The sequence below is a fragment of the Bufo bufo genome, chromosome 5 (assembly GCF_905171765.1).
Source record: "Bufo bufo chromosome 5, aBufBuf1.1, whole genome shotgun sequence".
NCBI lineage: Eukaryota > Metazoa > Chordata > Amphibia > Anura > Bufonidae > Bufo > Bufo bufo.
Window position 1 is genome coordinate 233,595,829 of NC_053393.1, and position 15,235 is coordinate 233,611,063.

Consider the following 15,235-nt stretch of genomic DNA (forward strand, 5'->3'; position numbering starts at 1 on the left):
CTGTGGGGTGATGTATACTTTGAGGTGCTATACTGCATACTGTGGGGTGTCATTCTATATATTGCATACTGTGGGGTACTATATATTGTGCAGTATTAGGCCTCTTTCAGACGGGCGTTGCGGGAAAATGTGCGGGTGCGTTACGGCAACACCCGCGATTTTTCCACGCGAGTGCAAAACATTGTAATGAGTTCTGCACTCGCGTGAGAAAAATCACGCATGTTTGGTACCCAAACCCGAACTTCTTCACAGAAGTTTGGGCTTGGGATCGGTGCTCTGTAGATTGTATTATTTTCCCTTATAACATGGTTATAAGGGAAAATAATAGCATTCTGAATACAGAATGCATAGTACAATAGCGCTGGAGGGGTTAAAAAAATAAATATATAATTTAACTCACCTTAGTCCACTTTATTGCGCAGCCCGTCATCTCCTTCTGTCTCCTTTGCGGAACAGGACCTGTGGTGACGTCACTCCGGTCATCACATGATCCATCACCATGGTAAAAGATCATGTGATGACCGGAGTGACGTCACCACAGGTCCTGTTCAGCAAAGGAGACAGAAGGAGATGCCGGACTGCGCGAGCAAGTGGACTAAGGTGAGTTAAAAAAAAAAAATTTTTAACCCCTCCAGCGCTATTTTATTATGCATTCTGTATTCAGAATGCTATTATTTTTCCTTATAACCATGTTATAAGGGAAAATAATAATGATCGGGTCTCCATCCCGATCGTCTCCTAGCAACCGTGCGTGAAAATCGCACCGCATCCGCACTTGCTTGCGGATGCTTGCGATTTTCACGCAACCCCATTCACTTCTATGGGGCCTGCGTTGCGTGAAAAACGCAGAATATAGAGCATGCTGCGATTTTCACGCAACGCACAAGTGATGCGTGAAAATCACCGCTCATGTGAACAGCCCCATAGAAATGAATGGGTTGGTATTCAGTGCGGGTGCAATGCGTTCAACTCACGCATCGCATCTGCGCGGAATACTCGCCCGTGTGAAAGGGGCCTTATACACTATTTACTAAATTTAAGGATATTTGGCTTTCAGGTGAAATGTATGGAAAATTGAAATGGATATACAGTGTTATCATGAAAGTAGGGCATTTAATTAGAAGCATGCAATGGTGATTTCCTCATCTCAAACAATTTATTGAAACAAAAGCCAACAACAATGGTGGATATACCCCCACAAAAAATGTCAATGTCTCAATAACTTGTCATGTGGCCTTGATCATCAATTACAGCTTGACAACGACGTCTCATGCTGTTCACAAGTCGACTTATTGCCTGCTGAGGCATGGCATCCGACGCTTCTTGAGGAACAGCCCTCAGGTTATTGAGGTTCTGGGGTACAGAGCTACGAGCCTCTACACGGAGACTCATATGACCCCATAGGTTTTCAATTGGATTCTGGTCTGGAGAAAGTGCAGGCCACTCAATTTGAGGTATCCCAGTCTCCAGCAGCCGTTCCCTAATCGTTGAGCTTGTGCATTGTCATCCATGAAGATGAAATTAGGCCTGTGTTGTTCATGCAGAAGCACAATGACTGGATTAATGACGTTATTCAAGTAGTATGGGCTTGTCACTGTACCATTCACAAAGTGTAGGGCAGTTCTGTATTGGCTAGACACACCTGCTCACACTGTAAGACCACCACCACCAAAGGATCGTCTGGTGACAACAGTGGCTGATGCCCTAACTTTGTGTGAGAAGTATAAACTGTACACTGAATACTGAATGCATAGTGCTGTATACTATACAATTTGAAGGGCTCGGGGTGTTATACTATAGACATCAATTCAACAAATCTGACCCAGATAAATTAAGGGTATTAGGTCCTTCTAATTTACATTTATCCTATAACCTGTAATAATAAAACCACTCTTCATTTCATTAAATTAAAAGTCCTCTGACTACTAAACACCCAGCGAGCTATCGTAGTGTATTATTCTGTTTGTTCACTCCTGTACGAGGGATTGTGGTTATATGCACTTTCACCACTAGTCCCTTATCGATTGCTTCCTTTTTATTAATACAACACATTGATTGTACAGTTTAGTGTCAGCACTGATAATAGCCTCTTCTAAAATCGCTTCATACATTGCCCCCAAAATGTTTTGCCAGATAGTTTGCGTCCTCAGGGTTATATGAGCAATGAAACTACTTATGTGGCATAGTTTTCTTTAACATTTACCAGAAAGAAAAAAATTGTTACTGTGCACTTACTGTTATCCATAAATGCTGGAAGGCCCGATACCAGATCTCTTCTCTGCGCTTACTAAGCGAGAATGGTAAGGAAGAAAACTAAACTAGCAGAGCTGCCAGTGGTTAGTCCTAACAGCAACTTAGACAGGCAGGGAGATGAGCAGTGATAGTTAGGGCACAAGTATATAGTCAGGGACTGGGGTAGTGATAAAAGTCAGCCTGGAAACCTGCCTCTGTATGTTACATACAGACATCTTCAGCGCTATGTAGACCGCTGAAGACATGCTCTCCTTAGTAATGCTCAGTTGGAGCACTGCAAAGAAAACTCTTTACACCCTGTTTTTTTAATTAGAAAGAAACATTTGTCACTGATACAGTATATTACAAAAATGACTAAAGGGGTTGTGCAGCCACTACACATTAATGACCTATCCTCTGGATAGGTCATTAATATCTAATTGGTGCGGGTCTGACTCCGAGCACCCCCATTGATCAGCTGTTTGAAAAGGAGGCGGCGCTTGTACGGTCACTGCTTCCTCTTCAAGATTACACTGCGTGTTGTCTCACTTGCAGTTACTGTGCAGTGTAATTATAAGTGCTCATCCCATTCAAATGAATGGAACAAGCATTTGTGCTGCCAAGAGTTCCGAGGCGACGAGCCGTGTAATCTTAAAGAAGAAGTAGTGCTCATATGAGCACCACCTTTTCTTCAAACAGCTGATCGGTGGGAGTACCAGGAGTCAGACTCCCCCTATCAGATATGGATGACTGATCCTGAGGATACAAAGAATATGTGAAGACAGCACCAATGTCCCAATTTTTAGTAAGATGCACGGTTACCAGTGGCCAAACTCATCTCCACTCCAAACTGCAAAGGACAAAAAGAATCGTGACCAGCGTCTTCTCTTTCTGCAAGTTTATTGCAGTTTACAGAAAAAACAAAGCAACGTTTCGGTTTATACCAAGCCTTTTTCAAGCCAAAGCTTGGTATAAGCCAAAACCTTGCTTTGTTTTATGTGTGACCTGGAATAAAAGTGCAGAAAGAGAAGACGCTGGTGACGATTCTTTTGATCCTGAGGATACGTCATCAATATGTACTGGATGCACAACCCCTTTAAAAATTTATGTAACATACAGTGAAAAATGTATTTTTCTACTAAAAGCAGGGTGTAAAGAGTTTTCTTTGCACTGCTCTAACTACAGAAATTACAAAAATACCTTCCGCACTAGGGATGAACATGCGGAGGTATAATGTCTCACCCCAAATTATATATCAAAAACCAAGTGGACTGGGTATAATTAAAACATAACTTTTACTATGGTATTTAAAAAAAACTTAAATAATAGACCAAATTGCAGTGAGAAGATAGACAACAATAAGTAAACGCCACCTACTAATTCCACAGTATAATAGAAGGAAAAAGGGTGGATCTTACCACTTTCAGTAGAAGGAAAATCTGCACCAGATGGTGTGGAAGTCCTAATGTTTGGTGGCAAAAGAACACTTGTGACCGGCACTCTTGTGATCCATGGCGGTGAATATATCTCCTATTATGCCCTAATGGTAAACCCTACCTGACAGGAGGGTCAGGGGCTATAGAAGTCACCTGCCTAGCGGACACAGAGCACCTACCCCGATAGGGGTGACCCCGTACGGAACCTGTCCCTGTATTGGGGCCTAATCCCTATATGAACCCTTATTACAAAGGTTCTATGGTCTATTATTTAAGTTTTTTTTAAATACCATAGTAAAAATTATGTTTTAATTATACCCAGTCCACTTGGTTTTTGATACTGACTGCTCTAACTACCTATACAATATTAAAAATAAACCAAAAAAAGGTTGCACTTTCTACGATTCAAGTTTCCATTTGGAGTCTAAGAACAGTGTTGATCCATTGCATGAATTCCTCTAAGACTCCTCAAGACGATTAAGGCGATCTCCATAAGGAGATACAGTATCCCCCGCAACCATTGCATGAATAATGTGAACCACTGGGAAACAGTACATATGCTTGAATTTTTTTACTAAATTTTATACTAATTAAGATAAAGAAATGAAAAAAGAATCAGGCATGGAAATTTTATTTTAATTTGTAACAGAAATTTCAGACAACCATATGCTCTGCGTGTGTAGCATCTTCTTCTAGAATAACTAATGTGCTGTAAACAGCTTTATCCCCCCTGTCAACAGGAGTAAATTTACAGACAAGCAAAATACATATCAGAAACATCAACGCTGGTTGTCAGAAATGACAAAAGAGGGAAACTGTGCATTTTCTAAAGGCTATTTTTTCATGTCTAAGATGGCACTCCCAGGACCACGGTGTTTGGCACTGCAGATGTTACAGAAATAAGCTGGGGACATCTAAAAAAGAAGACAAATAAATGAATGTCAAATGCGACCACATTTTAGAGCATCCCAAAAGATAACATTCTATTTTGTATAGACATGACCACAATTGTATTACTTTGTAATCAGTAATGTATTATACAATAATGACCTACTTTCACTAATAGGTTTGTTAAAGAGGTTGTGCAGAGCTAGTATATTGATGTCCTATTCTCATAATAGGTCAGCGGGGGTCTGACTACTTCCTTCTCTTTACCCTTCCCATCACACTTTTATGAGCTGTCTAACTTATGGTCCATAAAGGTCTTAGCTTTTAGCACTAGGATGGAATTTAGCTAAAGCTGGATTTATATGGTTATTTAAACATGGACAATATTGTTGGTACCCTTCCGTTGAAAAAGGAAAAACCCACAATCGTCGTTGAAATAACTCGAAACTGACAAAAGGTATAATAAAATAAAAATTTACTGAAAATCAGACATTGCTTTAGAATTTTGGTTCAACAGAATAATTTATAAAAGGAACTAATGAAACTGGCCTGGACAAAAATGATGGTACCCCTAACTTAATATTTTGTTGCTTAACCATTTAAGGCAATTATTGCAATCAAGCAATTTTTGTAACTCTTATGCCCCTTTCACACGAGCGAGTTTTCCACACGGGTGCAATGCGTGACGTGAACGCATAGCACCCGCACTGAATCCTGACCCATTCATTTCAATGTGTCTGTGCACATGAGCGTTTTTTTCACTCATCAGTTCTGCGTTGCATGAAAAATGCAGCATGTTCTATATTCTGCGTTTTTCATGCAGCCTTGGCCCCATAGAAGTGAATGGGGCTTCAGTGAAAAACGCATTGAATCTGCAAGCGAGTGCGGATGCAATGAATTTTTCACTGATGGTTGCTCAGAGATGTGGTTTGCAAACCTTCAGTTTTTTAACACGCGCGTGAAAAATGCATCAAAACGCATTGCATCCGCGCGTAAAAAACTGAACGCAATCGCAGACAAAAGTGACTCAACTTGCTTGCAAAATGGTGCACTGAACACACCCTGAACTCGTCCGGAGCCAATCCGTCCCACTCGTGTGAAAGAGGCCTTAATGAGACTTCTGCACCCGTCCACAGGCATTTTGTCTCAGGTATGAAGGGTGCCTTTTTCAGACTTCCACAGATGCTCAATAGAATGTAGACCAGGGCTCATAGAAGGCCACTTCAGAATAGACCGATGTTTTACTCTTAGCCATTCTGGATGTTTTTAGGTGTGTGTTTGGGCATTATTCTGCTGGAGGACCCACGGCCTGTGACTGAGACCAAGCTTTCTGACCCTGGGCAGCACATTTGGCTGAAGAATGCCTTGATAGTTTTAAGATTTCATGGTGCCCTGCCCAGATTCCAGATGCCCTGTGCCAGATGCAGAAAAGCAGCCCCATAAAATAATCGAGCCCCCTCCATGTTTCACAGTAGGTACAATGATTTTTTTGTATGTTTAACTTTTGTCTCTATGAACACAGAGCTGAAGTGACTTGCCAAAAAGCTCCAGTTTTGTCCCATTTGTCCAAAGGACGTTCTCAAAGGCTTTGTGGCTTGTCAGTATGCATTTTGGCAAATCCCAGTCTCGCTTATTTATGATTTGATTTCAACAATGGTTTCCTCCTTGGTCATCTTCCAATAAATCAACTTTCCATAAGACAGAAATGGATGATGCAATCTAACACTGATGTACCTTGACCTTGGAATTCACCTCTAATCTCTTTAGAAGTTGTTCTGGGCTCTTTGGTTACTGTTCGTATTATCAGTCTCTTCAATTTGTCATAAATTTTCCTCTTGCAGCCACATCCAGAGAGGTTGTCTACAGTTCTGAAAGTTCTGAATATGTGCAACTGTAGTAACTGGAACATCAACCTGTTTGGAGATGGTCTTATAGTCTTTATCTTTAACATGTTTATCTATAATCTTCTTTGTAATCTCCTGAGACAACTCTCTCCTTAGCTTTCTTTGGTCCATGTTCAGTGTGGTACACACCACCATGAAGTATCAATCATGTTAATGCTCTGTGTCTCTGCTGTCCAGAGCGGGGCTTGGCTCTCTTTCACGCAGCGGATTACATGCACGGCATCCGCTCGTGTGAAAGAACCCTAATACTATCACTTTGTCCTTACTGAGAGGTCTTTTACTAACTGATTGCATTTGCTCAGTCTTTCTGCCTATGGTTCTGGGAAATTCCATGTTATTTAGTTTTGTGCTGGAAACTAGTGCCACACTATCTTACTCTAGCGATGGTAGTCAATGATTATAGATGTTGTGCTGACTGGACCACATCCTCTCAGAAGGAGGTTGCCTTTCCTTCTCTAACCCCCAGCCATGAGCTGTTATGACCAGTGGGACTACCCGCATGGCATCCGCTTGTGTTAAAGAGCCCTTATATTGCATTCATTTATTTTGAATTTTCTCCTTGAAGGTTCAATACAAATGTGTTTTATATACTTTTGTTCAATGATCCAGAATATCTGATAATTCAGCTTATATAAAATACCATTGATGCAGGATTGAAGTACTGTAGAATGCTTAGAGGAACAATAGTCTGAAATAATGCAGTGGGTACATGGGGAGGGGGGGTTCTATTATTTAATCTACTTTCTAATTAAAAACTAAAACAATGACTAATAATAAAATAACAGGTTTACTTAGTGTGATCCTTTTTTAAGCAACTCACAATTACATTTCAACCATTATGTCTATTATGGATACGCTGGTGGTTTAGAAACAAAAGCTTCATGAAAACTGTGCAGTGATTTAATTTACCCTTTAAAATGTGATCTGTTTTGTGTATACTGCCACAGGAGTAGAATAATACATAGGATTCTCCCTAAGCCAATATCAATTTATTTTTGATATTTGTAGTAGAGTACAAAAGCTGCTTACTGTGTTGCCAATAGGCAGACACTCTCTGTGGAACATGTGCCTGCAGTGAAATACCACCACGCCAAGAGGCTTTGAAGAATCTGAAAAACAATGAAATTATTGGACACTGTAATGCTCAGTTTTAACAGGTATCTGTCAGCAGATTTGTACCTATGAAAATGGCTGACCTGTTACATGTATGATTGGCAGCTGAAGGCAACTGTGTTTATCCCATGTTCATGTGTGTCTGCATTGCTGAGAAAATGAATAAAGTTTTAATATACGGTATATTCAAATGAGCTTCTACGAGCAATGGGGGCTTTGCCGTTACTCCTAGAGGCTCAGCTGTCTCCGCAGCTACCGCTCGCTCTGCACTTTAATTGACAGGGCCAGGCAGTGAAAACATCATAATGCCTGGCCCTGTTAATCAAAGTGGGAAGGGCGCAGCAATTGCAGAGACAACTGAACCTCTAGGTGTAATGAAAACGCCCCATTGCTCCTAGAGTCACATTTGCATACAGTGACGTACAAAAGTTTGGGCAACCTGAGTCAAAATTACTGTTACTGTAAACAGTTAAACAAGTTGAAGATGAAATCTCCAAAGGATGACACATTCCCTTTGCATTTTAAGCAATATTTTCAGCTTTTATATTTTCAAAAAAGGAAAAGGGCCTGAAGCAAACGTTTGGGCACCCTGCATGGTTAGTACATAGTAGCACCCCCTTGGCAAGTATCACAGCTTGTAAATGCTTTTTTGTAGACAAGAGTCTTTGAATTCTTGTTTGAGGGATATTCATCCATTCATTGTGGCAAAAGTCTTCTAGTTCTGTTAGATTCCTGCATGAACTGCTCTTTTGAGGTTTATCTACAGATTTTCAATGATGTTCAGATCAGGGGATTGTGTGGTCCATGGTAAAACCTTCAGCTTGCACCTTTTGAGGTAGTTTAAGTTGCCATTCCCTTAGTTTGAAATGTAATTAAGAAATAGCAGTAAAAAAGAACAGTGGAGGTCAAAAAAATGTCTGGAAGTTTAAGAAAAATGACATTCTCGTAGGATTTCTAGAAAGGCAAATGAGACATATTCTCGTAGGATTTCTAGAAAGGCAAATCAGAACCCTCTCTGTTCAGCGACACCTGCACAAACATGGCCTTCGTTGAAGAGTAATCGGAAGAAAACCTCTTTTGCTTCCTCACCACAAAATTCTGCAAGTTTGCAAAAGAACATCTAAACCAGGCTGATGCCTTTTTGGAAACAGTCCTGTGGACAGATGAAGTTAAAACAGAACACTTTGGCCACAATGATTAAAAGTATGTTTAGAGAAAGCAAGGCAAAGAATTTCATGAAAAGAACACCTCTCCAACTATTTAGTATGGGGATGGATTAATCATGCTTTGGGTTTGTGTTGTGCTATGTTAAATGGCACAGGGGACATTTCACATGTAGCGATGAATGGATTCATTGAAATTGCACCAAATTCAGGAAGCAACACCAACTGTAAAAAAGATGAAGTTGAAAAGAGGATGGCTTCTACAAATGGATAATGATCCTAAACACACCTCAAAATCCACAGTAGACTACCTCAAAAGGCACAAGCTGAAGGTTTTACCAGGGCCCTCAGAGTTTCCTGATCAGAACATCATTGAAAATCTGTGGATAAACCTCAAAAAAGCAATGCATGTAAGACCGGATGACTTTTGCAAGGAAGAATGCATGAAAATCCCTCAAACAAGAACTGAAAGACAGTTAGCTGGCTACAAAAAGCTGTGATACTTGCCTAAGGGTGTGCTGCTAGGTACTAACCATGCAGGGTGCTCTAACTTTTTCTTCAGGGGCTTTTCCTTTTTTGAAAATTTTAAAGATGGAAATAAAAAAAAAAGTTTTTGCTTAAAATACAAAGGGAATAATTTCATCTTCAATTTGCTTAACTGTTCACAGTAACAGTAATTCTGACCAGGGGTGGCCAAATTTGCATGCCACTAAATATCAAAACTTCATATTTCTCAGCAATGCAGGCACATAAGAAAGTAGAACCAACACAGATGCCTTCAGTTGCCAAGCGCACATGTAACAGGTCAGCCAGTTTCATGGGTACATATCTGCTTTATTTCTTAACTTGAGAAAATGGACAGAGAAGTGGCTGGGAACAGGGCAACAGCTCTGGAAAAGCTGGAATGCAGACAGGTGAGAGGGTTTTCATCTCATTATCATCACAGGAAAAGTCACAATAAAAGTTAACACCTACTATAGAGCTGAGGGTAGATAAAACAAGAGTACACCAAAGAACAGTGATGGCTAACCTCCGGTACTCCAGCTGTGGTGAAACTATGACTCCCAGAATGCTCCATTCATTTATATGGAGTTCTGAGAACAGCTTAGCAAGTGTACATCTTTGAGTCGTAGTTTTACCACAGCTGGAGTGCCGGAGGTTAGCCATCACAGCTATAGAATATATTTTATGGGAACATGAGCCCCTCCCCTTTTCTTCACAGTTACTTCTACACTTTATACAAAGGATGCCCACAACACTCTTCCTATAGATCTCAATAGTTAATTTTCTGAATTTGGTAAAGAGTTACTAAGAGGGTAACTTTTTGTGTCATTGCAATAATGGTTTAAAATGGGTTTCTGGGACTTTAAATACTGATGACCTATCCTTAGGAAAGGACATGAATATCAGATTGGTTTGGGTCAGACTCTTGACGCCCCCACAGCAGTTTGCAGGAGCTGCTATGCAGTGGACCTCAGAACAGCACAGGTCCATACACTGTATAGTGGATTTGCCAGGTTACTACAGCTCTGCTCTTACTCACTCAAGTATCGCACAAGAGACACCGTCGATTCAAAATATCATTAGATTGTCTACTGACATAAAGATTGGTCATTGGGCCCAGAATATTTTAACATTCAGGGATAAAAGCAGTTTAGCCACAAATTATTGTCACAAAGCAGATAGATATAAGAAGTACCTGTTGGAAGTATCGACGACAAGCAAACTTCACAAATATTGTCCTCTGCAAAATAAAATAAAACATACCTTTCTATTAAGTGTACATGTAAAAAAGACCAGCTGCTGGGCTAGGAAGTACACATGGGCAGGGATGTCTCTCCTACTGTAGGCCGGCTGTGTATTTCAGTTTTTATTAGTGTGTAATTGTAATGTGCTTATACTTTATATATTATAATAATCTGAATGCATTTAATTTATTGTTTTGTATGAATTACCGGTATACATTTTTTTAAATGTAGATACTGTAAGGAAAGCCTATATACATGCAATTCAGGAGGTTTTGCAGTTAGATCCAATTTTATTGTAATGTTAGAAATAAAAAAAAGGAAAAACTAGTTTAACAGCAGCGCTTAAGCTAACTATTTTAGGAGGTAGAACACAGTGGAGAAAGAAGAAAAACTACTAAGTAAGGCAACTATTCACATACCATCAACCAGCATAGCCCTGGACTGAGTCCTGTGCATTTTCTTCAACAATGCCAGTGAGTCTGACACCAAGATCTTTTTGCAACCTTCCCTTAGCAGTATCTGAAACATAAAAAAGGCCATAATGTTGGTATGATGAACAGGTCGCAAGCACTTCCTCCAAATAATCTGAACAGGGTTTTGGGGGTTTAATGTAAATAGGTTTTATCCTTGTATAAGTGAAGAGGTATGCGTTGTTTTATTATACTGTGTGTTGCAGTTCATCATCCTTTTTAAGCTCCCGATTTGCTGCTAGTGATCGAAATTATTCATGATAACATAGAGAAGATAGAAACGTGGAGCATACACAAGTGTTATCGGCGCATGTGCAGTGAAGATCTCTGATCGGGAAAGACCGCTCTGACATCTTTAATGCACCAGCGCATGTAAAAGATTTCCTCACTGCTCCGATGCCTGGCCCTGTCAATCTCATTGAGAGGGGAGTGGAAAAGGGGTCAGTAGGAGGTGAAACGGTACTCGAAAGGGGCCATGCAAGACCTTCAGTGGTCTGAGCACCTCATTTGCATACAACTACAAATAACAATTTCTCTGCATCGGTAACACTGATTGAAGGGCTCGTTTTAGTCCCTAGGATAAACCCTACCAGGCAGTATGCCTGACTTAATCACGGCGACAGAGGCTCTTTAACTCATGTTTCTATACAGTCAACTGGGTATTCTAATCTTATAAAGGGACAGCGTATCACTAAATTTTAGAAACCACCAATACTGAGAATGAAAGGACCACACCACTGGTTTTGCAGTGCATCCCTGCCACCTGGTTGTGCAGCGATTACGCAGGGAACTACATCTGGCCGCATTCACGAGATTCGTTGAGGCGCTGCTGTGCAGGTAAAAAACATGAAGGGGACACAGCGCTACACAACTTTGAAGAAATTGTTGGGCGTTCCTCATAGAGAGATGGCATATCCTAGTAATATCACCTCTGTATGGATAATCTCCACGTTCCACAAATCTCAGAAGTTGCTTTACCTGTGTCTCGAGAATAGGCAGGGACGAAATATGGAGAACCTTTCCCCAAGTAGGATCTGTTGTAAGTGTATTCCATGGGTATCACAATTAGGATGGTAGCAATAAAATAAAAAATGCAAGTTCTTTTTTTTGCATCTCGCTATCAGTAGAGATAAATCACTTCTCTGTGGTGATCTGTAACAGCCTCAATACTTTATGAAAAGCTCAACTAGTAATTTATCAGTACAGGATGAAAGAAAGGCATGTAGGAGAATAAACAATTTAGAAAATCCATAAACTACACCTGTCTAAAGGAGCACAATTATATTCATAGAGTTTAGAGGATATTCATTAACATGCATAGCCGCCAATCAGCGCTATCACAGCCTGATGAATAACCCTGTGCCACTGCTTTAATTAAAGATGAATCATCAAATCCCTGGGGAGAAAAGAACGTTGTACGTCTGTGCTCTCTGAACAAACCTACATTTACATAAGGATTTCAATTCTCTATAGGCTAATAAGTTCAGTCTAAATATGAAGGCATCTGACAGTCTACTCGCTTACAATAGAGAGTTCTGGTGACATAGTAGTGATATTGGCCCTTTATGTCTACATCTGCAGGTCACAATGGAAGACAGTCTGTTGTAAAACTCCACAGTAGATAATTACTTCCACTCTTCAGTGGTTTCTGCTGGAGTTCATGGTATCCAGCACAGCCAGATACTTCTTTTCCCCGCCGGAGCACACTGACTATAATGGGACCTGGCCTGTTTCCAGCCTTAGTGCGGCATTTGACCGGACAAAAACTGGTACAAGTTAGGCTACTTTCACACCTGCGTTTAGGTGCGGATCCGTCTGGTATCTGCACAGACGGATCCGCACCTATATGCAAACGCTTAGATCCGTTCAGAACGGATCCGTTTGCATTACCATGAACAAAAAAAATAAAAAATAAAAAAAAAAAAATTATTATTATTATTTTTTTTGTTCATGATAATGCAAACGGATCCGTTTTGACTTTACATTGAAAGTCAATGGGGACGGATCCGTTTGAAAATTGAGCCATATTGTGTCAACTTCAAACGGATCCGTCCCCATTGACTTACATTGTAAGTCTGGACGGATCCGTTTGCCTCCGCACGGCCAGGCGGACACCCGAACGCTGCAAGCAGCGTTCAGGTGTCCGCTCGCTGAGCGGAGCGGAGGCTGAACGCCGCCAGACTGATGCATTCTGAGCGGATCCGCATCCACTCAGAATGCATTGGGGCTGGACGGATGCGTTCGGGGCCGCTTGTGAGACCCTTCAAACGGAGCTCACAAGCGGAGCCCCGAACGCTAGTGTGAAAGTAGCCTGAAACAACCTGGATTCCATTAGAGATGAACTCTGGATATGATGAACTCTGGCAGGCTGCTTCCCTGCAGGAACAGCTTGCCGGATGATTTTAACATTAGTGTGAAACTAGCCTTAGAGGGGTTTTCTGGGAGTTAAAGGGGTTGTCCCATGAAAAATGATCGACAGTTTTGAAAACCAGCACCTGGATCTGATTACGTTGATAATTGCATATAATTAAACATTTTGTATAGCCATTGAGTTATTCAATAAAATGCATCTGTATAGCGCCACCTGCTGTTTGTTCTTTTTATTTGTCCGGCTCACTGAGAAGGTTGCACATGCTCAGTTTCATTCTTTAACTGCCTGTTATAGGTAGAGAGCTCCAGCAGAATGGACATGCCCTCTTAGCTGCAGCAGAAAATATACTCCCCTTGATAGCAGAGCAATGAATGGGGAGATCTCTGGATCCATGTGAGGTACAGGGCTATTTCTAGCTTTGTTAGAAAGAGGTTGTCGTGTACTGCATATCAGTCTAATTTATAAAGCTCCACAATGAATCTCAGAACTCACCTGGAGGTTATAGTCTTGTAGGATTTTAACAAGCGAATCTCTCAAATTAGGAATCTCCATTCCCTCTTTAATCCGGTGAATCAGAAGGATCGGATCAACATGGGTCCCAATGTTATTCAGCAGTCCAGTTATAAATGCTGTTAAAAAACAGTGGTGTTATTAAAGCATATAGGAGATTTGTAAAACTTTCTTAAAGCGACATCCCTTGCTGAAATGTTTAGTAATGAAAAGCTACACATGTCACTGAAATATATTGTGCAGTCTTCTTGAACAAGTGCACACACCAATTTGACACGTTTATGTTGAATCGATGGTGCCCCCAATTATTTAGCCCCTTAAAGTAAAGTAGTTTTCCAGTTTGCATCAACATACTTTAAAATAATCATTTGTGAAGGCAGCTGTAATTGTGTAATGTATTTATTTTAGCTGTTGTTCCTATCTGCTGTTCTGGGCTGTGTTTGCATGACCATGTCCATGCAGCTCTTTATGTCCTGTGATGTTATGTCCATGAATGTGTCAAGGCAGTATCAGTGAGTGTCTATGTAACTAGCGGGGTGGGAGGAGCTATAAACTAGCTGGGCGTTAGGGGTGGTGCTACGGGAGTGTGTATGTAACTAGCTAGGTGGGAGGAGCTATAAACTAACTGTGTTGTTAGCGGCAGTGATAGGGGAGTGTCTATGTAACTTGCTGGGTGAGAGGAGATATAAACTAGCTGGGTGTTGGGGCAGTGATAGGGGAGTGTCTATGTAACTAGCTGGGTGGGAGGAGCTATAAACCAGCTGGGTGTTGTTAGGGGCAGTGATAGGGGAGTGTCTATGTAACTGGTGGGAGGAGCTATAAACTAGCTGGGCATTAGGCTCCATTCACACGTCTGCAAATGGGTCCGCATCCGTTCCGCAATTTAGCGGAACAGGTGCGGACCCATTCATTCTCTATGGGGACGGAATGGATGCGGACAGCACACAGTGTGCTGTCCGCATCCGCGGAGCGCGGCCCCGATCTTCGGGTCCAAAGCTTCGCAAAAGATAGAACATGTCCTATTCTTGTCCGCAGCTGCGGACAAGAATAGGCATTTCTATAGGGGTGCCGGGCTAATGTGTTGCGGATCCGCAATTTGCGGGTCCGCAACACACCACAGACGTGTGAATGGAGCCTTAGGTGTGGTTCTACGGGAGTGTGTATGTGACTAGCTGGGAGTTGTTAGGGGTGGTGCTGGAGCTGTGGCAGAGAAAAAAATAGTGCATCAGGAGTTTGGTTGGATACAGCAAGAGGAAGTGCTATATACAGGATGGAAACAAACCAGAGTATTTATTTATATGGTGAAAACGGGTCAGGACAGTCTAAAATGAAAAAAAAAAGCAGCCTAGTTGAGCATTAAGGATGCAACATGTTTTAAATTTCCTTTTTTCATCTCTGCA

General features: G+C 41.2%; 1 protein-coding gene across 1 annotated transcript in view; it reads right to left on the reverse strand.

The window, feature by feature from the left end:
- Positions 1-4,282: 4,282 nt before the first annotated feature.
- Positions 4,283-15,235, reverse strand: part of VPS41 (VPS41 subunit of HOPS complex) — a 321,046-nt gene continuing 310,093 nt past the window's right edge. Inside the window, exons 26-30 of the mRNA XM_040432167.1 lie at positions 13,818-13,954; positions 10,904-11,003; positions 10,436-10,480; positions 7,490-7,569; positions 4,283-4,582 (exon numbers count right to left, since the gene is read on the reverse strand). Coding sequence (XP_040288101.1) covers positions 4,502-4,582; positions 7,490-7,569; positions 10,436-10,480; positions 10,904-11,003; positions 13,818-13,954 — 443 coding nt within the window. The 3' untranslated portion in view covers positions 4,283-4,501. The remainder of the gene's footprint in view (positions 4,583-7,489; positions 7,570-10,435; positions 10,481-10,903; positions 11,004-13,817; positions 13,955-15,235) is intronic.